The sequence below is a fragment of the Aethalodelphis obliquidens genome, unplaced genomic scaffold, assembly GCF_003676395.1.
Source record: "Aethalodelphis obliquidens isolate GAN/ISIS:26980383/991018 unplaced genomic scaffold, ASM367639v1 scaffold3, whole genome shotgun sequence".
Lineage (NCBI taxonomy): Eukaryota > Metazoa > Chordata > Mammalia > Artiodactyla > Delphinidae > Aethalodelphis > Aethalodelphis obliquidens.
In genome coordinates, this window is record NW_020837947.1 from 81,742,388 (window position 1) to 81,765,509 (window position 23,122).

Genomic DNA, 23,122 nt, shown 5'->3' on the forward strand with positions numbered 1-23,122 from the left:
TATCTAGTGTCTGATATATAATTAGCATTCGAATAAGTAAAAGTAGGTAAAAAGGGAAGGAGAAGCTAGGGAAGGGACCAGGTCATCTACTGAACTGATTTTGTATCTTGTACACACTAATTTAGAAAATAGCCTTATTCCTTAGGTGAATACTATATGATCTCTTGTGCATTAGGGCCATCTGTTAATTTGTGTCATTTGATCTATAAATGACCAGCTGAGACTGTCTCTCAGTTACTTTTGGTATTTAAGGTAGTTTTTATAGGGTGAAGTCTGTGCCCCGCCCCCGTGCCTATAACTCACATAAGCTGGATTTATCTGGGCCCCAGGGCTGCATTTAAAGTATCATTTAGTGAGCATGCCTAAGACACTTCTGCTGTTGATTGACTTAACCTTTGGCTTCTGTGTAAACATTTGGTGCCATCTGGGTGAGAATTTAATGACTCCCCAAAGGGACATGGCCAGAGCCACACAGGCATTTTCCTGGGAACTAAAATAAGTGGATACATTGAAGTAGCACTGCTGCACCTTCCTTCACCTGTCACTTCTGACATGAGGTGCAAAGCCCAGAAGAGACAAGAAGGAAGGAGACAGAGGTATCAGCCTACTGCCTCATTTCAGTAACAGTCACTGCCTTGTTTCTGGAGCTTCAGCAAAACTTTACTGAAAAAACAGTAGTATATTATCTAGTGGAGGAGAAGTTGGTAATAGTAAGGATATAAAACATACACAACGATTTTTAAAAGTTTTATATATAAAGAAGTACTACATTTACACAAAATTAAGATTTTAACAACAAATGATGAAGAATAAAGAAATGTACTTTTTATACCTGCATATTTAAATGTAAGGGTTTATATCTAATATTTAAATGTAAAGAAAAAGCTAAGGTAAAATGTCATAATTCAAATAACGTGAATAAACCATAAAATACCTACATTTAATAGAGGATTATTAGGTCAAAATCTTGGTGATTTCAGAATAATTTATCAGAATCTATTTTTAACATAAATTTACATTATGCTCTTAGAATAAACTGTATTTTGATCAAACAAGTTTGGATGTTATTATAATAAGTTTTCCTTATTCAGTGTTGGTTTTAACTCACATAAATACATATCTTCTTTGTAAGGTATAAATACCAACAGAAGAGACATTTCAAATTCATCAGTAACTCATTTTTTCCCCCGGATTTATTGGGATACAATTGACATATCACACTGTGTAAGTTTAAGATGCACAACGTGATGATTTGAGATGCGTATCTATAGTGAAATGATTACCACAATAAGGTTAGTTAATAGCTCCGTCATCTCACATAGACACCCTTCTTTTGCACGTCTGGTGATAACATTTAAGATCTAGTCTTTTACTCACTTTCAGGTATATAATACAGCATTGCTAACTAGAGTCACCATGCTGTATATTAGATCTCCAGAACTTATTCATCATAAAACTAGAAGTTTGTACATTTTGACCAACATTTCCCTATTTCCCCCACCCTCCACCCCTCCCAACCACTATTCTACTATCTGTTTCTATGAATTCAGCTTTTTTATCTTCTGCATACAAGTGGGAACATATAGTATTTGTCCTTCTGACTTATTTCATTTAGCATAATGACCTGAAGGACCATCCATACTGTCACAAGTGACAGGATTTCTTTCTTTTTATGGCTGAATAATTTTGTAAGTGTGTGTGTGTGTGTGTGTGTGTGTGTGTGTGTATCTCCATGTTCTTTATCCATTCATCTCTTGATGGACACTTGTTAGGTTGTTTCCATGTCCTGGCTATTTGTGAATAGTGCTGCAATGAGCATGGAAATGCAGATATTCCTTTGAAATACAGTTGACCCTTTAACAACACAGGGGTTAGGAGTGCAGTCAAATATCAGTGTATAACTTTATAGCCAACCCTCAGTATCCATGGTTCCATATCCTTGGATTCTACCAACCATGGCTCATATAGTAAATTCACATATAAATGGGAATTCATACAATTCAAACCTGGGTTGTTCAAGGGTCAACTGTACTGACTGCATTTCTTTGGGATATATACTCAGAATTCGGATTGCTAAATCATATGGTAGTCTTATTTTTAATTTTTTTAAGGATCCTCCATACTGTTTTCCATAGAGGCTGCACCAGTTTACATTCCCACCAACAGGGCACAGGGCTCCCTTTTCTCCACATCCTCGCCAACACTTGTTATCTCTTGTCTTTTTGATAATAGTCCTACTGACAGGGGTGAGGTGATATCTCATTGTGGTTTTGATTTGCATTTCCCTGATGACTGGCAATGTTGAACATCTTTTCATGTACCTGTTGCCCAAATGAATGTCTTCTTTGGGAAAATATCTATTCAGGTCCTTTGCTCATTTTAAAATGGGATTAATTTGGGCTTTTTGCTGTTGAGTTAAATGAGTTCCTAATATATTTTGTATATTAACCCTTTGTCAGATATACGGTTGTAAATATTTCTCCCATTCCATAGTTGCCTTTTCATTTTGTCGACTGTTTCTTTTGCTGTACAGAAACTTTTGAGTTTGATGTAGTCCCACATTTTTATTTTTGCTTTTGTTGCTGTACTTATGGAGTCATAGTCAAAAATTCATTGCCAAGACCAATGTCAAGTAGATTTTCCTTATGTTTTCTTCTAGGAGTTTTATAGTTTCAGCTCTTACATTTAAGTCTTTAAATCATTTCAAGTTAATTTTTGTGAGTGGTGTAAGATAGGGGTCCAATTCAGTCTTTGGCATGTGATTACCCAGTTTTCCCCCAAATCATTGAAGAGACTATATTTTCTCCAATGAGTGTTGTTGGCTCCCTCATCAAATATTAGTTGACGGTATATGCCTGGATTTATTTCTGGGCTCCCAGTTATGTTCCAGTGGTGTATGTGTCTATTTTTGTGACAGTACCATACTGTTTTGATTAATACAACTTTGTAATATAGTTAGAGGTCAAGAAGTGTGATGCCTCCAGCTTTGTTCTTCCTTATCAGGATTGCTTTGGCTCTTTACAGTCTTTCATGATTTCATAAGAATGTTAGGATTTTTTTCTATTTCTATAAAAAAAATGCCATTAGAATTTTGATAGGGATTGCACTGAATCTATAGATGGCTTTGGGTAGTATGAACATTTTAACAATATTATTTCTTCCAATCCATGAACACAGCATGTATTTCTATTTGTTTGTGTTTTCTTCCATGTCTTTCACCAAAGTCTTGTAGTTTTCACTGCACATATCTTCTTCCTTTCTTGGTTAAATTTATTCCTAAAATGTTATTGTTGTTGATGCTATTGTGAATAGGATTGATTTCTTTATTTCTTTTTCAGATATTTTGTTAGTGTATAGAAATGAAACTGATTTCTGTGTGTTGATTTTGTATCCTGCAGCTTTACTGAATTTGTTGATTATTCCTAACAGTTTTTTGGTGGAGTCTTTAAAATTTTCTATATGTAAGATCTTGACATCTGCAAATAAAGAAAATTTTACTTTTTCTTTTCTGATTTGAATGCATTTTATTTCTTTTTTCTTCCCTAATTTCTCTGGCTAAGACTTCCAGTACTATGTTGAATAAGACTGGGAAGAGTGGGCACACTTGTCTTGTTCCTGATCTTAGAGGAAAAGCTTTCAACCTTCCACTGTTGAGTATGATGTTTGCTCTGGGCTTGTCATACATGCCCTTTATTATGTTGAGGTATGTTCCTTCTATAGCCAATTTGTTGAGGGTTTTTATCATGAAACATTGTTGAATTGTACCAAATGCTTTTTCTGTATCTATTGAGATGATCATATGATTTTCATCTTTCATTTTATTAATGTGGTATATCACACTATTTGACTTTTGTATGTTGAAACATCCTTGCATTTCAGGGGTCACAGTGTATAATCCTTTTAATATGATGTTGAATTCGATTTGCTAGTATTTTTTTGAAAATTTTTGCATTTATAATCATCCAGGATATTGGTCTGGAGTTTTCTTATAGTGTCCCTATCTGGCTTTAGTATCAGGGTAATGCTTGCTTCATGTTATGAGTTTGGAAATGTTTCCTCCTCTTAAATATTTTGGAACAGTTTGAGAAGGAGTGGCATTAATTCTTTAAATGTCTGGTATAATTCACCAGTGAAATATCTGGTCCTGGACTTTTCTTTATTGAGAGGTTCTTTATTACTGATACAATTTTTTCACTCATTATTAGTCCATTCAAATTTTCTATTTCTTCATGATTCAGTCTTGGTAGGAATTTATCCATTTCTTCTAGGCTGTCTGATTTGTTGGTGTATAATTATTCATAGTACTCTCTTATCTTTTTTATTTCTATTGTATTATTTGTAATGTCTCCTCTTTTATTTCTGATTTTATTTAGTCTTTTCTCTATTTTCTTAGTTAGTCTAGCTAAAAGTTTGTCAAAAACCAGCTCTTAGTTTAATTGATCTTTTCTATTGTTTTTCTGGTCTCCATTTCATTTATCCCTGCCCTGATCATTGTTATTTTTTTGATTCTGCTAACTTTGGACCTTGTTTGTTCTTCCTTTCCTAGTACATTTAGGTGTAAACTTAGGTTGTTTACTTGAGATCTTTCTTTTTTCTTAATGTAGGCATTTATAGCTATAAACATCTCTCTTAGAATTGCCTTTGCTTCATCCCATAAGTTTTGGTATGTTTTGTTTCCATTTTCACTTTTTTTAAGATATTTTTATATTTCCCTTTTAATTTTTGACCCATTGGCTGTACAGGAGTGTGTTGCTTAATTTCCACATATTTTTAAATTTTCCAGCTTTTCTATTTTTATTGATTTTACTTTCAGACTGTCTTTTCTCCATTGTATATTCTTGCCTCCTTTGTTGTAGATTGACTGTAGGTGTGTGGTTTTATTTCTGGGTGCTTTATTCTGTTCCATTTGCCTATATGTCTGCTTTTGTGCCAATACCACAATGTTTTGATTACTGAAGGTTTGTAGTATTATCTGAAGTCTGGGAGGCTTATGCCTCCAGTTTTATTATTTTTCCTCAGGATTGCTTTGGCAATTCTGGGTCTTTTGTGGCTGCATATAAATTTTAGGATTATTGTTTTCAGTTCTGTGAAAAGTGTCATGGGTAATTTGATAGGGATTGCATTAAATTCGTATATTGCTTTGGGTAGTATGGCCATCTTAACAATACTAATTCTTTCAATCCAAGAGAAATGGATATCTTTCCCATTTCTTTGAATCACCTTCAATTTCCTTTATCAATGTCTTATAGCTTTCACTGTATAGGTCTTTCACCTCCTTAGTTTAGGTTTATATCTAAATTTTTTTTGATGTGATTTTAAATGGGATTTTTGAGTTTTTTTCACTTTCTTTTTCTGGTATTTCATTGTTACCGTAAAGAAATGCAATATATTTCTGTATATTAATTTTGTATCCTGCAACCTTGCTGAATTCTTTTATTAATTCTAATAGTTTTTGTGTGAAGTCTTTAGGGTTTTCTATGTAGAGTATCATGTCATCTGCATATAATGACAATTTAATCTCTTCCCTTCCAACTTGGATCCTTTATTTCTTTTTCTTGTCTGACTGCTGTGGCTAAGTCTTCCAATTCTATGTTGAATAGAAGTAGTAAGAGTGGGCATCCTTGCTTGCTCCAGAAACTAACAGGAAGGGTTTCAGCTTTTCACCAGTAAGTTATAAGTTGGCTATGGGTTTGTCATAAATGGCTCTTATTATGTTGAGATATGTTCCCTCTATACCCACTTTGGTGAGAGTTTTTATCATGGATGAACGTTGAATTTTATCAAATGCCTTTTCTGTGTCTATTGAGATGATCATGTGGTTTTTGTCTTCTCTTTTGTTGATGTGATGTAAGGCACTGGTTGATTTGAGTATGTTGAACCATCCTTGTGACCCTGAAATGAATCCAACTTGATCATGGTGTATGATACTTTTCATGTACTGTTAGATTCAGTTTGCTAATATTCTGTTGAGGAGTTTTGCATCTATATTCATCAAGGATATTCCTCTATAATTTTCTTTTTTTGCAGTGTCTTTCTCTAATTTTGGTTTCAGGGTGATAATGGCTTCATATAATGACTGTGGGAGCGGTCCCTCATTTCATTCTTTTGGAATAGTTTATGAAGGATAGATATAAATTCTTATTTGTGTATTTGGTAGAATTCCCCAGTGAGCCATCTGGTCCTGGGCTTTTGTTTACAGGGAGGTTTTTTTTTTTTTTAATTACAGATTCTATTTCACTTCTAGTAATCAGTCTGTTCAAATGATCTGTTTCTTCTTGACTCAGCTTTGGCAGGCTATATGTTTCTAGAAACTTGTTCATTTCTTCCAAGTTGTCCAATCTGTTGGCATATAACTGTTCATAGTATTTTCTCATGATGTTTTGTATTTCTGTGGTATTGGTAGTTATCTCTCCTCTTTCATTTCTCATTTTGTTTACTTGGGTCCTCTCTCTTTCCTTCTTGGTGAACCTGGCTAGAGGTTTGTCAATTTTATTTATCCTTTCAAAAAACCAGCTCGTAGTTTTATTGATCTTTTTTATTGTTTTTTTTTTTGTTTGTTTGTTGCTGTACGCGGGCCTCTCACCGTTGTGGCCTCTCCCGTTGCGGAGCACAGGCTCCGGACATGGCTCACGGGCCCAGCCGCTCCGCGGCATGTGGGATCCTCCCGGACAGGGGCACGAACCCATGTCCTCTGCATTGGCAGGCGGACTCTCAACCACTGCGCCACCAGGGAAGCCCCTTTTATTGTTTTTTATCTCAATTTTATTTATTTCCCCTCTGATCTTTATTATTTCCTTCTTTCTGCTGATTTTGGGTTTTGTTCTTCTTTTTCTAATTCTTTTAGGTGATAGGTTAGGTTACTTGATGTTTTTCTTGTTTCTTGAAGAGGGCCTGTATCACTATGAACTTCCCTATTAGAACTGCCTTTGCTGTATCCCATAGATTTTTTAAAAACATCTTTATTGTAGTATAATTGCTTTACAATGGTGTTAGTTTCTGCTTTATAACAAAGTGAATCAGTTATACATATACATTTGTCCCCATTCCATAGATTTTTGTAAGGCTATGTTTTCATTGTTGTTTGTCTGAAAGTATTTTCTGATTTTTTCATTGACCCACTGGTTTTTTAATAGCATGATTATGATTAGTCTCCATGTAATGTTTTTTTTTCCCTGTTTTTCTTTCTGTGGTTGATTTCTAGTTTCTTACCATTGTGGTGAGAAAAGATGCTTGAAATAACTTCTATCCTCTTAAATGTGTTGATGCTTGTTTTGTGTCTTAGTATGTGGTCTATCCTAGAGAATGTTCCATGCACGATTGAAAAGAATGTGTATTCTGGGGTTTCTGGATGTAGTTTCCTGTAGATATCAATTAAGTCCAACTGTTATATTGTGTCATTTAGGATCTCTGTTGCCTTACTGATTTCCTGTATGGAAGATTGGTCCATTGATGTCAGTGTGGTGTTAAAGTATGCCACTATTATTGTATTCCTGTCAATTTCTCCTTTTATGTCTGTTAGTATTTGTTTTATACATTTAGATGCTCCTATATTGGGTGCATATATGTTAATGAGTATAATATCTTCTTCTTGTATTGACCCCCTTATCAATATCTAATGCCATTCTTTGTCCTTGGTTATAGACTTTGTTTTAAAGTCTATTTTGGCTGATATGAGTATTGCTACCCTTGCTTTTTTGTTGTTTTCATTTGCATGAAATATCTTTTTCCACCCCCTTGCTTTCAATCTATGTGTGTCTTTCACCCTAAAGTGAGTCTTTTGTAGCAGCATATTATAGATTCTAGTGTTTTTTTATCCAATCTGCCACTCAATGTCTTTTAATTGGAGCATTTAGTCCATTGACATTTAAAGTAATTATTGATAAGATGTATTTATTACCATTTTAAACCTTATTTTCCAGCTGATTTTGTAGTTCTTCTTTGTTCCTTTCTTTTTGGTTTTCCTTTTGTGGTTTGACGGTTTTCTTTTGTATTATGCTTGAGTGCCTTTCTTTTTGGTTTTTGTGAATCTGTTGTATGTTTTTGATTTGTGGCTACTCTGGTTTTCAAGTATGTTAACCCAGAACTATATCTACTTGCTTTAGACTGATAGTCATGTAAGTTCAGACACATTCTAAAAATATATATATATATTTTTTACTCCCCTCTTCTGCATTTTGTGATTTTGATGTCCTATTTTACATCTTCATATTTATCTTTTTGCTGTTAATTGTAGTTATAATTGCTTTAACAACATTTTTTATTGTTTTTTAATCTTTGCACTGGCTTATTTAAGTGATGTTTAATCATTTTATATATTGGCCTGTCCTACTGTGTTTTTCCCTTTCCTATAGATTCTTGCTTCTTTTATATTTAGAGAAGATCTTTAAATATTTCTTTTAGGTTAGCTTTAGTATTGCTGTATTCTTTCAGTTTCTGTCAAGAAATTATTTGTTTCTCCTTTTTTAAATGATAATATTGCTGGGTAGAGTATCCTAGGTTGCAGGTTTTCCCCTTTCAGGACTTTGAATATATATTGACACTCCCTTCTGGCCTGCAAAGTTTCTGTAGAGAAATCAGCCTATGAGGGTTCCCTTGTAACTGACTCTTTGTTTTTCTCTTGCTGACTTCAGAATCCTCTCTTTTACTTTTGCCATTTTAATTATGATATGTCTTGATGTGGGTCTGTTTGGGTTCATCTTGTTCAGAACCCTCTGTGCTCCCTGTACCTGAATATCTCTTTCTTTATTTAGGTTTGGGAAGTTTTCAGCCATAATTTCTTCAAATACAATTTTTGATCCCTTTCTCTCTCTTTTTTTTTTCCTTCTGGAACTCTTATTACGTGTAGGTTAGCACACTTTATATAATACCATAGATCTCGTATGTTTCTTTCATTTTTAAAAAATTTATTTATTTTTGGCTGCGTTGGGTATTCATTGCTATGCGTGGGCTTTCTCTAGTTGCGGCAAGCGGGGGCTACTCTTCATTGTGGTGTGCAGGCTTCTCATTGCAGTGGCTTCTCTTGTTGCGGAGCACGGGCTCTAGGCACGCAGGCTTCAGTAGTTGTGGCACGTGGGCTCAGTAGTTGTGCCTTGTGGGCTCTAGAGCACAGGCTCAGTAGTTGTGGCACAGGGGCTTAGTTGCTCCGTGGCATGTGGGATTTTCCTGGACCAGGGCTCGAGCCCATGTCCCCTGCATTGGCAGGTGGATTCTTAACCACTACACCACCAGGGAAGCCTTCATTTGTTTTTTCATTTGTCTTTCTGTGTGCTGTTCTGATTGGGTGATTTCCATTATTCTATCTTCCAAATCACTAATTTGTTCTTCTGCATTATTCAGTCTGCTTTTAGCTCATTTTTTATCTCAGCAATTGAGTTGTCTAATTTTGATTGTTTCTTCTTTACAGTTTTTAGTTCCTTGTTACAGTGATCTGCATTTCTATTGAAAATCTTTCTTAATTCCTTTAGCATTTTAATTACCTCCTTTTTGAACTCAGAGGTCTAGTAGACTGAAGAGGTATGTTTCATTAATTGTTTTTTAGGGGATTTCACTTGTTCTTTTTATTGAGAGTAGTTCCTCTGTTTCTTCATTTTACTTATATTTCTCTGACTCTATGAAGTTAGGAGAAACAGTTATCTACTGTGGTCTTGGAGGGCTGTTTTTATGTCGGAGCATCCCTTTGTAGACTATGTAAGTCTAATATTTTTGCTGTGAGAACTGTTTTCATAACGGATGCCTGCCACATCTCTCCTCAGAGTGTGCTGGCTGTTATCCCCTTGATAGAGGGTATGACTGGTGTTGTGGTATCCAAATCCTGCCCTGCACGTTGGGTGGGGCCTCCTCTTTGCTCCGTGGCTGTCACAACCCTGTTGGAGGTGGGGTCTGCTCCCCAGTTGTTTCAGTAGAAGCCGTGAAGGTTGGGTTTGATAAGGCTCTGTTGACCTTAAGTGTGTGCTCTGTCCCAAGGAGGTGAGTGCTGAAGCAAGAGAAGCCCATGTGGTCACAGTGAACCTATGCACCACCTATTCAGGCGTCCACAGTTCTGCTCAGAAGCAGCCCAAGGTCACATCCCTTTCTCTGTTGTGTTTGTCCTAGACCTAGTGTAAGGCTGGCCCTGGGGATCAGGGCATTGTAGCTGCAGGAATTGAAGTGGTGTGCTGCCACCTGAGACCTAGGCCTCCTCTGTGGTAGGGCTCTCCCAGAGCCTCTCCCCCAGGATTCCAGCTCCAAGTTTTGTGTGAGGTGGGTGGAACTGAAGCATTCCTGCTGGGAAAGGAACCTCTGCACACTTCTTGCCAGGGCCTGTCCGCTGGAGATGTGCCATTCTGTGGACAGTGCCCCCCACTGGTGTGCACACCAATGAAGTCTGCTGCTGCAGGGCCCACCTCTCACCTGCCCCCACTGTGGGAGTGCTGATTATGGGCTCAGGTGTCAGCCCCTGCCCCACAGTGCGTGCACGCACAAAGCCCGCCAATGGAGCAGTGCCCCGCGTGGGCAGGCTAATTGTGGGGGGTCCCTATGGTGGGCCCACACTCTGCCATATGTGCACTAACAACAGGCTCTGGGGTTAGGTCTGGACTACACTCCAGGCCCTGGGGGCTGTCTACACACAGCTAGACCGAGTCCTCTCCCAGCGTTCATCCACAGAAGCCCAAGTTTCAGCTCCTACCTCCTCTGTATTCTAGCAGCTCCACCCAAAGTGCGTTTCAGGCTGGGAGGTGGGTAAGGTGGCAGCCATCACTACCAGTCTCTCTGTGCCCTGACTGCTAACAAGCCAGCACACACAGACTCCTCGTGGGCAGAGTCCAGGCCCGCTCCAGTTCCTCTATCTGTCCCGATGAACCCCCCAGCTAATGAAGGGTTTCCAAGGGCGAGGGGCTGCCCATGTGGACCTTTCCTCTTTCACAGCTCCCTCCCAGGGGCACCTGTCCTGTCCCAATGCCTTTTTTATTTTGCGGGAATCTTTCTTCCAGCTTTGGCTGTGTAAGAGATCTTCTGCTATATTTCAGTTGGTTTTCTGTGAGAATTGTTCCACCTGCAGTTGTATTTTTGATGTGTTTGTGGGGGGAGGTGAGCTCCACGTCCTCCTAATCTGCCATCTTGACCTCCTACTTTAGCGTCTCTCTTATATCTTTAGATAAGTGTAAAGATCAGCTTGTACTCCTTTGGTGTCTGCCAGCTGAACAGGGCAAAGGGACATCTACAAGGTGCTACCTGGCAGAAAGATGTCAGCTGTCACTAAAAATCCACAAGATAGATAGAGTCCAATATAATATTCTGGCTGAGGGGTCAAATTTGCTTATCGGGTGAAATGATACAGATAGAGATTGCATTTTGGTCTTCAAACACAAGTTGAAAACAACTAGGTAATCAGATAACTACGTGGAATGATTGAGCACATAACTCAGTTGAAGAAAAGCAAGCATGTGATTTAAATAAAATGAGCAGGCTTAACTCGAAATCACTGTCAAATAATGTAAGAAATAAACTCCACAAATTATAAAAAATTGAATAATATGCATTTAAAGTCTCCTCTCAAATAAATAGTTTTTATTTCCATCTTGAAAATCAAAGCTTCAAGCAGAGAATTCCAGTGTGAATTGAACTTGGATAGTCCTAAGAAAGTCATTTGTTTGGTTCCTTAGATTTTCCACTTATGAAGAGATATTTGCCCTTCAAGTGAGCATTGCAAAGATTATCTGTGTAAGACATTATTAATATAGTGTTCATAATGACATTTTCAAGTACAAAGATAAATAGGAATGTTATCAAAGTCACACAGCCTTTGCGAGTCCTATGCTGCTCCACTGGAAGACCCCCATCCAGATGCTAGACTTCTTTATACCTAACCTTCTATGATCACGACAGGTCTTGGAAAACTGATGATTTAAATTCTTAATTTATGTCATTAGATGATAGCAACATAAAATTCAAGAGACCTCAGGCTACACATGATCTTAATTAAAAGCTTTTCTTCTTTTCCATTAGGCTTAGTGTCATTCTCAGACCAAATCTTTAAGTTAAATGAGAAACCCTAACGGACGACGAAGAAAATCAGTAACAGCAAATTGTATCCAAATATAAAATCATTACATACTTATGATTAAATGTTTAATAAATGATGAACCATTTACTTGAGAACAATCCCATTATGTGCACATTATAAACTTTTCTCATAAATCTGTTTCTGAAATACTGACATTTCATCATGTGCAAATCTTAGAAGCAACTCACATAGGAAAAAACAACAGTCTTGAACAGGTTTTGGAGAATGTAACAGTTTAAATAGGTAGCTATATTTATACGTTGGGTGATTATAGTTTATTTTGTTCTTTTATAGTTTTTAGAGTAAATAGAACTGTCTCTGCTTCCATTAACTTTAAATGTCATGTTAAGGATGTATAATCAAACTTTTAAGGGGCAAAATTATGAACCACATGGAGGGTGGAGGAAATTGCTTAGGTTAGGTACTGCTTCCAGGCTTTTCTAGAACTACCTGCATGACCTCGGGTTAAGCCCTTCAGTGTTGTGGGCAGATGCCTCATCTTTAAAATCTGGAGGTTTGCCTAGATCTACTCAAGTCACTTTCAGTTCTCAAAATATCCAGTGGCTTAAATTCTGGTTTAATAATGATGTAATGTGAATAATAAACAGGTTTAACGTATTTGTTTTGAATTTTGACTTCAAGAATACTTACAGTTAAGGCTGGCGGTCCTGGAGGTCCCAGATCTCCCTAAAATAGATGAAAGAAAAGCTGCAATTACCAATAGTCCCTTTTTGCTCATGTTATTTATAAATTTTCTGAATGGATCAAAGCAATATCTAGATAAATCTGGAAGAAAAGTAGAATTTTACCTTGATAAAGGTCTCTGCACAATGAAAAATTGATCATGTGCTTTTAGCTCTCATGATATAAATATCGCCTTGTGCATCCCCATGCTTTCTGCAGCGGCAGAACTTGTTTTGAAAAGCTAAAATAATCTAGTTTCTATTCTTTTGTCTACTAATCCAAAATTAGAATATCTCTTCAAATATGGTTACTTGCCAATGGAGCAGCTGGAAATTGTCACAACGACAGATTATATTTCTGACAAAGTTAGCATGGGGATCAGAAGAAATAATAAGTGGGTCTCCCCACTTCATGCCTTCCAGCTGCAAGAGCAGTCCCACTGCCTCTTTTAAAGCTTTGCTGAACTGGCCTTGCACTTGCCAACAACTGTATGAGGCTTTGCCTATATTCATGTACTTTTAAATACTAATATTGCTTTGCTGACCTATGTGAATACAAATTACCAGGTGGATATACTGACAAACTATTCAAAATCTAAAAAATATAGTTAATCTAAAAGTTTATCATTTTCCAATTTATAAATATGTCACCTATATGCTTTATTGTATCAGCATCCTTATTTATTTCATGAGAACTCTTAGTCATTAAGATCAAGCATCACTGGGAAAGGCAAGATAGGGGTAAATGATTAAGAAGTACAAACTACTAAGCACGAAATAAATAAGCTACGAGGATATACTGTTCAGCACAGGAAATATAGCCAATATTTTACAATAACTTTAAATGGAGTATAATCTATAAAAATTTTGAATCACTATGCTGTACAACTGAAACTAATATTGTAAATTAACTACACCTCAATAAGAGAAATTAAGTTTTTTTAAAAGGCAAGTCTTAGAATGTTAAATTTGACAGACTCTTAGGGACCCTCCATCTCAACAAAACCCCTCATTTTGCAGACAAATAAATTGAATCCCGGAGTGCCGTTGGTGAATTGAATAAAGTCATTGCTTAAAAAAAAGTCAAGCATCACTGCCATAATCCCCCTTCAAATGGACCTTGTGGAACCAACACCATGTGGCATGGGGCACTGGCACGCTGTATTCTCGTGTTGGGAGTATCTCTATGACGTTCTCTTTTTTCATCTAACATAATCACCTCACAAGTGAGGACTTAGCCTTGTGTAATCATTATTTTGGGAACAACTGAATAAAAATAACCGATAGCTGTTAAAGAACATTGATGGAGCTTAAATCAGTCATTGGGGACCAATTTGCAAAGTCAATTTTAATGTAGAGGTAAATATTGAAGATAGACAAAGATTTCTAAATGTGCTGAGAATGGAGAACAAAATACAGTGCAAAACGTCTACACGCACAATTGTCATCAAACTAGTATCATCCAAGGACCTTACTCAAAACAACTTTTGCTTTTTACTATCTCATAATTCTCTTTTCAAGGTCCCTGCCAATAGGCCACTATAAAATGACATATGAGAAAAGGTGTTAGGAAACGGGGCATTTAGATTAAGACTGAGATGCACAGTTAGCCTCCTTCCCCCCAAAGGTCGCCTGCTTCACCATTGTGGTAGCAGCTCAGTGCTATTGGCAAAGGTCTCCAGTACAGGACATGGCTGCTAATTTGGTGATGCAATACTTAATGCTGTTAAGCAAGGGAGAGAAAAGGGAAATCTTATAAACACAAATTAATGTCGACTAGCAATTGTGCATTTAATCTCCTCAAACTAATTAAATGAACCAAAAGGCTTTTCTTCTTGTTCAGATGCTTTTAACGTAACAGCCTTTGGTTAATTTTAACAAAATTAACTTTTGGCAGTTAAACAGTATCAATGAAAAGTCACTTCATAAGTTCTCGGGGTTTTCTTAAGGAAAGATTGTCACTTTCCTGGGTGAACACGGTACCTTTTCTCCTTTGGGGCCAGGTGGACCATGCGGACCCACGTCACCTTTCAAACCCTGTGCAAAGAACACAGCCAATGTGATTTCTATATACAGTTCACAGAAAGCTGCAATTTCGAACAAGTCATTAGTCGCAAAATAAATCATAATTTACTGAACTCCCAAATCTCATCTTCAGTGTGTAGTATAGAAAAACTGGCTCTAAAATGATATACCACATCTGTGCTGTGGTGGGTACAGATACATTAAATCAGTGTGAGGCCGCAATACTGCATATTTGTGCAACTTTGCTTCCTGCTAAAATTACATTAATTCACCATCTGGGAGAACATCATTTAGGTCTATATGAGCTTCTAAGTATCCACTTGGGCTTAAATTTGTGGATGTTGTAAATACCTCTGATTTAGCATTGATTTGGCCTTTATAAAGCTTGCCCCCAAAATTCAAGATTTAAATCAAAAACATTTTTTCGTCTCTATCGAGAAATCTAATTGTGGGGAGGGGAAGGGATGAAGGATGTATTCTTTTCCCATCCCTCACAAAGCTGGAGCTAAAATGCAATCTCTCTCCTGTTTTAAAGTCTGGTTTAGTTTTCTAGCTCTTATTTCTTTTTTTTACCTGGATTTATAAAGCTATCAAATAAAACTCTGTAAGACATAGAAAGCATATCAGATAAATATATTCATGAGTCTTCTGAACTCTTGGGTGTTTTAGTAGGTATTTGGTTGATCCGATTCAGAAATGACAGCTGTGAGGAACACCACAATAGATTTCACTGGAGGAGATCAGTGCTACAGTTGAATGTATTCACAGTGTAAACAGAAAGAAAATTAGATAGACACGTCCCAACTGTATGGTAAACAGGAATAAATATCTTTTCTCAGCCTTAATTTAACACATTGGGTGAGGGAAGAACAATAATGGAAAAAAGAAATATTCTGAAGCCACAGAAGGCACAGTAAATCCAAGCATCTTACTGTTCCTAGCTGAGGCATCCAGCTCTTACTGTTCTGACATTTTGTGGTGAATAAACAATGCCAAATGCCATCACTTGTAGCTACTCGATGTAGAAGCTGAGGATGAATTTAAAGTAACAAAAGTAAACGAGATATTTAAAATAATCTTGTTACAAAGAATATGTGAAAACTGTAGCCTTATACTTTAAGAAAAAAAATTTAATGGGTGAAAACATCTATTCAATCATTGGTTAAAACAAACACCTTTGTGGTGCATAAACAACTTTGTGGATAAAATTCATAGCTATGTTCCTTCCATCATTACCTCCAGGTATTTATAGAACAAGGATGAGTGAAAAATTAAATCATATTTGAGATGTAATATTCTCTTTATTATTTGAAATACCCATTCTTTCCCAAATCAAGCAACACATACTCTATTTATACATGCCTCTGGAGTAAAACTTGGCATCAACATATTCTGAACACTTGTGGAAAGAAAACAGCTATTTCTGTGATTATGGTTTATTCTTAGTTTGCTCATGCATTTATTCAGTAGACATTTACTGGATACCCTCTGTGCAGTCACCCCTACAGTTGTCAGATCTGTACTGCCCGATAGGTGGCCCTGGGCCTCATGTAGCTTTTCACCCTTGAAACGTGGCTAGTCTGAATGGAAATGTGCCGTGAGTGTGCAATACCATCGGGTTTTCAATATTTGGTACAAAAAAGAATGTACAGTAGCTCATTAATAATTTTTCTGTTGATTACGTATTGAAAAGATAACATTGTGGATATGGGATTAAATAAAATATATTATTAAAATTAGTTTCACCTGTTTCTTTTTACTTTTTACAATGTGGCTATAAGAAAGTATAGTATATTTACCTTTGTCTTGAAATTATAATATTAGATTTTAAAATATAATATATTATACTTTATTGGTATTAGAGAGTGTTATTGAGAGACACAAAAAAGAACAGGAAGTTGACAAAGACTCCCTCCTTAACGAAACTTGAGCCAGGACTCAACTTCGGCCCCATCCTGTCTGTCCTTGGCTTGCTTGGCCCAGTTTTAGCAAGAATCTTGTTAAGTCAGTTTAGAAAGAATTCCCCAGCCTTGATACCTGATCAAGTCCCTCATCCCCCTCTTTGATGCATAAGTCTTTGGTGTGCCTTTAGCAAGAATCCTCTTAAGGCAGTTTACAGAAAATCCCCCAGCCTTGATGTCTGCTCTTAGTAATATTCCATTCGCTGACTACATCGCTCTACTCCTTTGCTATAAATTCCCACTCATCCTTGTTGTATTCAGAGTTGAGCCCAATCTCTCTTCCCTATTGCAATACTCATATTGCAATAATCTTGAATTAAAAATCTTCTTTACCATTTTAACAAGTATCATAATAATTTTTTCGATAACAAAGTCAGGATTCCTGCCCCAATGGAATTCACGTTATAGAGGAGGGTGACCGACAATGAACAGGTCCACGGGCTGAATGTGATGAGTGCGGAGCAGACGCTGCTATTTCAGTGAGGGTAGTGGTTGGAAACAGGCTCTGGGTGGAGGAGATGTTTGTTTCACAGGATCCAGTCATGCAGTGATCCTGGAAAAAAGTGTTGGGGCAAGCGGAGGGACGGGTGGGTGAGGCAACAGCAAGCACAAAAGCCCTCTAGGTGGAAGGAGTGTCATGAGCTGGTAAGGAGGTAAAGAGCAGGAGATGAAATCAAGGTTAGTCAAGGGTCACAGCACATAGAGAACTGCAGGCCCTGGAGAGAAGCATGGGTTTTGTTCTAAGTGCAAGGGAAAGCCACTTAGGGTTTTAGCCTAGAAATGGCATGATTTGACTGTGTCTCCAAAAAAAGATAGTTTTGGCTACAACATGAAAGTAGATTGTACACAGCAAGAGCAGAAGCAGAAAAGGGGGTCTCGCAGCTTTGCAGACAAGAGAGCAAGATGGCTGAGGATGGACTTGCAGAAGCGCTGGAGGTAGGGCCAGGGAAAGGGAGGGACCAAGGCTGATGTGTACTTGGCTTAAGTGACTGGCTATTCCACTCATTGTTTTATTTATTTACTTATTTATTTTTAGAATTTTTGAATTTGATTTTTTATACAGAAGGTACCTATTAGTCATCCATTTCATACACACTAGTGTATACATGTCAATCCCAATCTCCCAATTCATCCCACCACCAGCGCCCCCTGCACTTTCCCCCCTTGGTGTCCATACATTTATTCTCTACATTTGTGTCTCTATTTCTTCCCTACAAACCAGTTCATCTGAACCACTTTTCTAGGTTCCACATATATGCATTAATATCAATATTTGTTTTTCTTTTTCTGACTTACTTCACTCTATATGACAGTCTCTAGATCCATCCACGTCTCAACAAATGACCCAATTTCGTTCCTTTTATGGCTGAGTAATATTCCATTGTATATATGTACCACATCTTCTTTATCCATTCGTCTGTCGATGGGCATTTAGGTTGCTTCCATGACCTGGCTATTGTAAACAGTGCTACAGTGAACATTGGGGTGCATGTGTCTTTTTGAATTATGGTTTTCTCTGGGTATGTGCCCAGGAGTGGGATTGCTGGATCACATGATAATTTTATTTTTAGTTTTATAACGAACCTCCATACAGTTCTCCATAGTGGCTGTATCAATTTACATTCCCACCAACAGTGCAAGAGGGTTCCCTTTGCTCCACACCCTCTCCAGCATTTTCTGTTTGTAGATTTTCTAATGATGCCCATTCTAACTGGTATGAGGTGATACCTCATTGTAGTTTTGATTTGCATTTCTCTAATAATTAGTGATGTTGAGCAGCTTTTCATGTGCTTCTTGGCCATCTGTCTGTCTTCTTTGGAGAAATGTCTATTTAGGTCTTCTGCCCATTTTTGGATTGGGTTGTTTGTTTTTTTAATATTGAGCTGCATGAGCTGTTTAAATATTTTGGAGATTAATCCTTTGTCCGTTGATTTGTCTGCAAATATTTTCTCGCATTCTGAGGGTTGTCTTTTCATCTTGTTTATGGTTTACTTCGCCATGCAAAAGCTTGGAAGTTGCATTAGGTCCCATTTGTTTATTTTTGTTTTTATTTCCATTACTCTAGGAGGTGGATCCAAAAAGATCTTACTGTGATTTATGCCAAACAGTGTTCTTCCTATGTTTCCTCTAAGTGTTTTATAGTGTCCGGTCTTAGATTTAGGTCTCTAATCCATTTTGAGTTTATTTTTGTGTATGGTGTTAGGGAGTGTTCTAATTTAATTGTTTTACATGTAGCTGTCCAGTTTCCCCAGCACCACTTATTGAAGAGACTGTCTTTTCTCCATTGTATATCCTTGCCTCCTTTGTCATACATTAGCTGACCATAGGTATGTGGGTTTGTCTCTGGGCTTTCTATCTTGTTCCATTGATCTATATTTCTGTTTTTGTGCCAGTACCATATTGCCTTGATTACTGTAGCTTTGTAGTATAGTCTGAAGTCAGGGATTCTGATTCCTCCAGCTCCACTTTTTTCCCTCAAGACAGCTTTGGCTGTTTGGGGTCCTTTGTGTCGCCATACAAATTTTAAGATTTTTTGTTGTAGCTCTGTAAAAAATGCTGTTGGTAATTTGACAGGGATTGCATTGAATCTGTAGATTGCTTTGGGTAGTATAGTCATTTTCACAATATTACTTCTTCCAATCGAAGAACATTGTATATCTCTCCATCCGTTGGTATCATCTTTAATTTCTTTCATCAGTGTCTTATAGTTTTCTGCATACAGGCCTTTTGTCTCCCTAGGTAGGTTTATTCTTAGGTATTTTATTCTTTTTATTGCAATGGTAAATGGGAGTGTTTCCTTAATTTCTCATTCAGATTTTTTATCATCAGTATATAGGAATGCAAGAGATTTCTGTGCATTAATTTTGTATCCTGCAACTTTACCAAATTCATTGATTAGCTCCAGTAGTTTTCTACTAGAAACTACTAGTTTTCTAGTAGTTTTCTAGGTGGCATCATTAGGATTCTCTATGTAGAGTATCATGTCAACTGCAAGCAGTGACAGTTTTACTTCTTCTTTTCCAATTTGTAGTCCTTTTATTTCGTTTTCTTCTCTGATTGCCATGGCTAGGACTTCCAAAACTATGTTGAATAATAGTGGTGAGAGTGGACATCCTTGTATTGTTCCTGATCTTAGAGGAAATGCTTTCAGGTTTTCACCATTGATAATAATGTTGCTGTAGGTTTGTCGTACATGGCCTTTATTATGTTGAGGTAGGTTCCCTCTATGCCCACTTTCTGGAGAGTTTTTATCATAAATGGGTGTTAAATTTTGTCAAAAGCTTTTTCTGCATCTATTGAGAATATCATATGGTTTTTCTTCTTCAATTTGTTAACATGGTGTATCAAATTGATTGATTTGCATATATTGAAGAATCCTTGCATCCCTGGGATAATTCCCACTTGATCATGGTGTATGATCCTTTTAATGTGCTCTTGGATTCTGTTTGCTAGTATTTTTTGAGGATTTTTGCATCTATATTCATTAGTGATATTGGTCTGTAATTTTCTTTTTTTGTAGTATCTTTGTCTGGTTTTGGTATCAGGGTGATTGATGGTGGCCTCATAGAATCAGTTAGGGAGTGTTCCTTCCTCCACAAATTTTTGGAAGAGTTTGAGAAGCATGGTAAGCTCTTCTCTAAATGTTTGATAGAATACACCTTTATGCCATCTGGTCCTGGATTTTTGTTTGTTGGAAGATATTTAATCACAGTTTCAATTTCATTACTTGTGATTGGTCTGTTCATATTTTCTATTTCTTCAGGGTTCAGTCTTGGAAGGTTATACCTTTCTAAGAATTTGTCCATTTCTTCCAGGTTGTCCATTTTTTTGGCATAGAATTGCTTGTAGTAGTCTCTTAGGATGCTTTGCATTTCTTCGGTGTCTGTTGTTACTTTTCCTTTTGCCTTTCTAATTCTTTTGATTTGAGTCTTCCTTTTTTTCTTGATGAGTCTGGCTAATGGTTTATCAATATTACCTTCTCATAGAACCAGCTTTTAGTTTTATTAATCTTTGCTATTGTCTTCTTTGTTTCTATTTCATTTATTTCTGCTCTGATCTTTATGATTTCTTTCCTTCTGCTAACTTTGGGTTTTGTTTGCTCTACTTTCTCTAGTTCCTTTAGGTGTAAGGTTAGATTGTTTATTTGAGATTTTTCTTGTTTCTTGAGGTAAGCTTGTATAGCTATAAAGTTCCCTCTTAGAACTGCTTTTGCTACATCCCATAGGTTTTGGATCGTCGTGTTTTCATTGTCATTTGTCCCTATGTATTTTTTCATTTCCTCTTTGATTTCTTCAGTGATCTCTTAGTTATTTAGTAATGTACTGTTTAGCCTCCATGGGTTTGTGTTTTTTACGTTTTTTTCCCTGTAACTGATTTCTAATCTCATAGTGTTGTGGTTGGAAAACATGCTTGATATGATTTCAATTTTTTTAAATTTACTGAGGCTTGACTTGTGACCCAAGATGTGATCTATCCTGGAGAATGTTCCGTACGCACTTGAGTAGAAAGTGTAATCTGCTGTTTTGGATGGAATGTCATATAAATGTCAATTAAATCTATCTGGTCTATTATGTCATTTAAAGCTTGTGATTCCTTATTTATTTTCATTTTGGATGATCTGTCCATTGGTGCAAGTGAGGTGTTAAAGTCCCCCACTATTATTGTGTTACTGTCGATTTCCTTTTAGAGCTGTTAGCAGTTGCCTTATGTATTGAGGTGCTCCTATGTTGTGTGCATATATATTTATAATTGTTATATCTTCTTCTTGGATTGATCCCTTGATCATTATATAGTGTCCTTCCTTGTCTCTTGTAACATTCTTTATTTTAAAGTCTATATTATCTGATATGAGTATCGCTACTCCAGCTTTCTTTTGATTTCCATTTGCATGGAATATCTTTTTCCATCCCTTCACTTTCAGTCTGTATGTGGCCCTAGGTCTGAAGTGGGTCTCTTGTAGACAGCATATATATGGGTCTTGTTTTTGTATCCATTCAGCAAGCCTGTGTCTTTTGGTTGGAGCATTTAATACATTCATGTTTAAGGTTATTATCGATATGTATGTTCCTATGACCATTTTCTTAATTGTTTTGGGTTTGTTTTTGTAGGTCCTTTTCTTCTCTTGTGTTTCCCACTTAGCGAAGCTCCTTTAGCATTTGTTGTAGAGCTGGTTTTGTGGTGCTGAAATCTCTTTGCTTTTGCTTGTCTGTAAAGCTTTTGATTTCTCCATCGAATCTGAATGGGATCCTTGCTGGGTAGAGTAATCTTGGTTGTAGGTTCTTCCGTTTCATCACTTTAAGTATATCATGCCACTCCCTTCTGGCTTGTAGAGTTTCTGCTGAGAAATCAGCTGTTACCCTTATGGGAGTTCCCTTTTATGTTAGTTGTCATTTTTCCCTTGCTGCTTTCAATAATTCTTTGTCTTTAATTTTTGCCAATTTGACTACTATGTGTCTCGGCATGTTTCTCCTTGGGTTTATTGTGTATGGGACTCTCTATGCTTCCTGGACTTGGGTGGCTATTTCCCTTCCCATGTTAGGGAAGTTTTCGACTATAACCTCTTCAAATATTTTCTTGGGTCCTTTCTCTCTCTCTTCTCCTTCTGGGACCCCTATAATGCAAATGTTGTTGCGTTTAATGTTATCCCAGAGGTCTCTTAGGCTGTCTTCATTTCTTTTCATTCTTTTTTCTTTATTCTGTTCAACAGCAGTGAATTCCACCATTTTGTCTTCCAGGTCACTTATCCGTTCTTCTGCCTCAGTTATTCTGCTATTGATCCCTTCTAGTGTAGTTTTCCTTTCAGTTATTGTATTGTTTATCTCTGATTGTTTGTTCTTTAATTCTTCTAGGTCTTTGTTAAACATTTCTTGCAAATTCTCGATCTTTGCCTCCGTTCTTTTTCCGAAGTCCTGGATCGTCTTCACTATCTTTTTTCTGAATTCTTTTTCTGGAAGGTTGCCTATCTCCACTTCATTTAGTTGTTTTTCTGGGGTTTTATCTTGTTCCTTCATCTGGTACATAGCCCTCTGCCTTTTCATCTTGTCTGTCTTTCTGTGAATGTGGTTTTTGTTCCACAGGCTGCAGGATTATTGTTCTTCTTGCTTCTACTGTCTTCCCTCTGGTGTATGAGATTCTCTAAGAGGCTTCTGCAAGTTTCCTGATGGGAGGGACTGGTGGTGGGTAGAGCTGGCTTTTGCTCTGGTGGGTAGCACTCAGTAAAACTTTAATCCTCTTGACTGCTGATGCGTGGGGCTGGGTTCCCCCCCGTTTGTTGTTTGGCCTGAGGCAACCCAACACTGGAGCCTACCTGGGCTCTTTGGTGGGCCTAATGGCGGACTCTGGGAGGACTCATGCTAAGGAGTACTTCTCAGAACTTCTGCTGCCAGTGTCCTTGTCCCCATGGTGAGACA

At 37.1% G+C, this 23,122-nt stretch overlaps 1 protein-coding gene across 1 annotated transcript in view; it reads right to left on the minus strand.

The window, feature by feature from the left end:
• Positions 1–23,122, minus strand: part of COL19A1 (collagen type XIX alpha 1 chain) — a 349,797-nt gene that overhangs the window by 179,323 nt on the left and 147,352 nt on the right. Inside the window, exons 12-13 of the mRNA XM_027093224.1 lie at positions 14,710–14,763; positions 12,695–12,730 (exon numbers count right to left, since the gene is read on the minus strand). Of these exons, the coding sequence (XP_026949025.1) occupies positions 12,695–12,730; positions 14,710–14,763 (90 nt within the window). The remainder of the gene's footprint in view (positions 1–12,694; positions 12,731–14,709; positions 14,764–23,122) is intronic.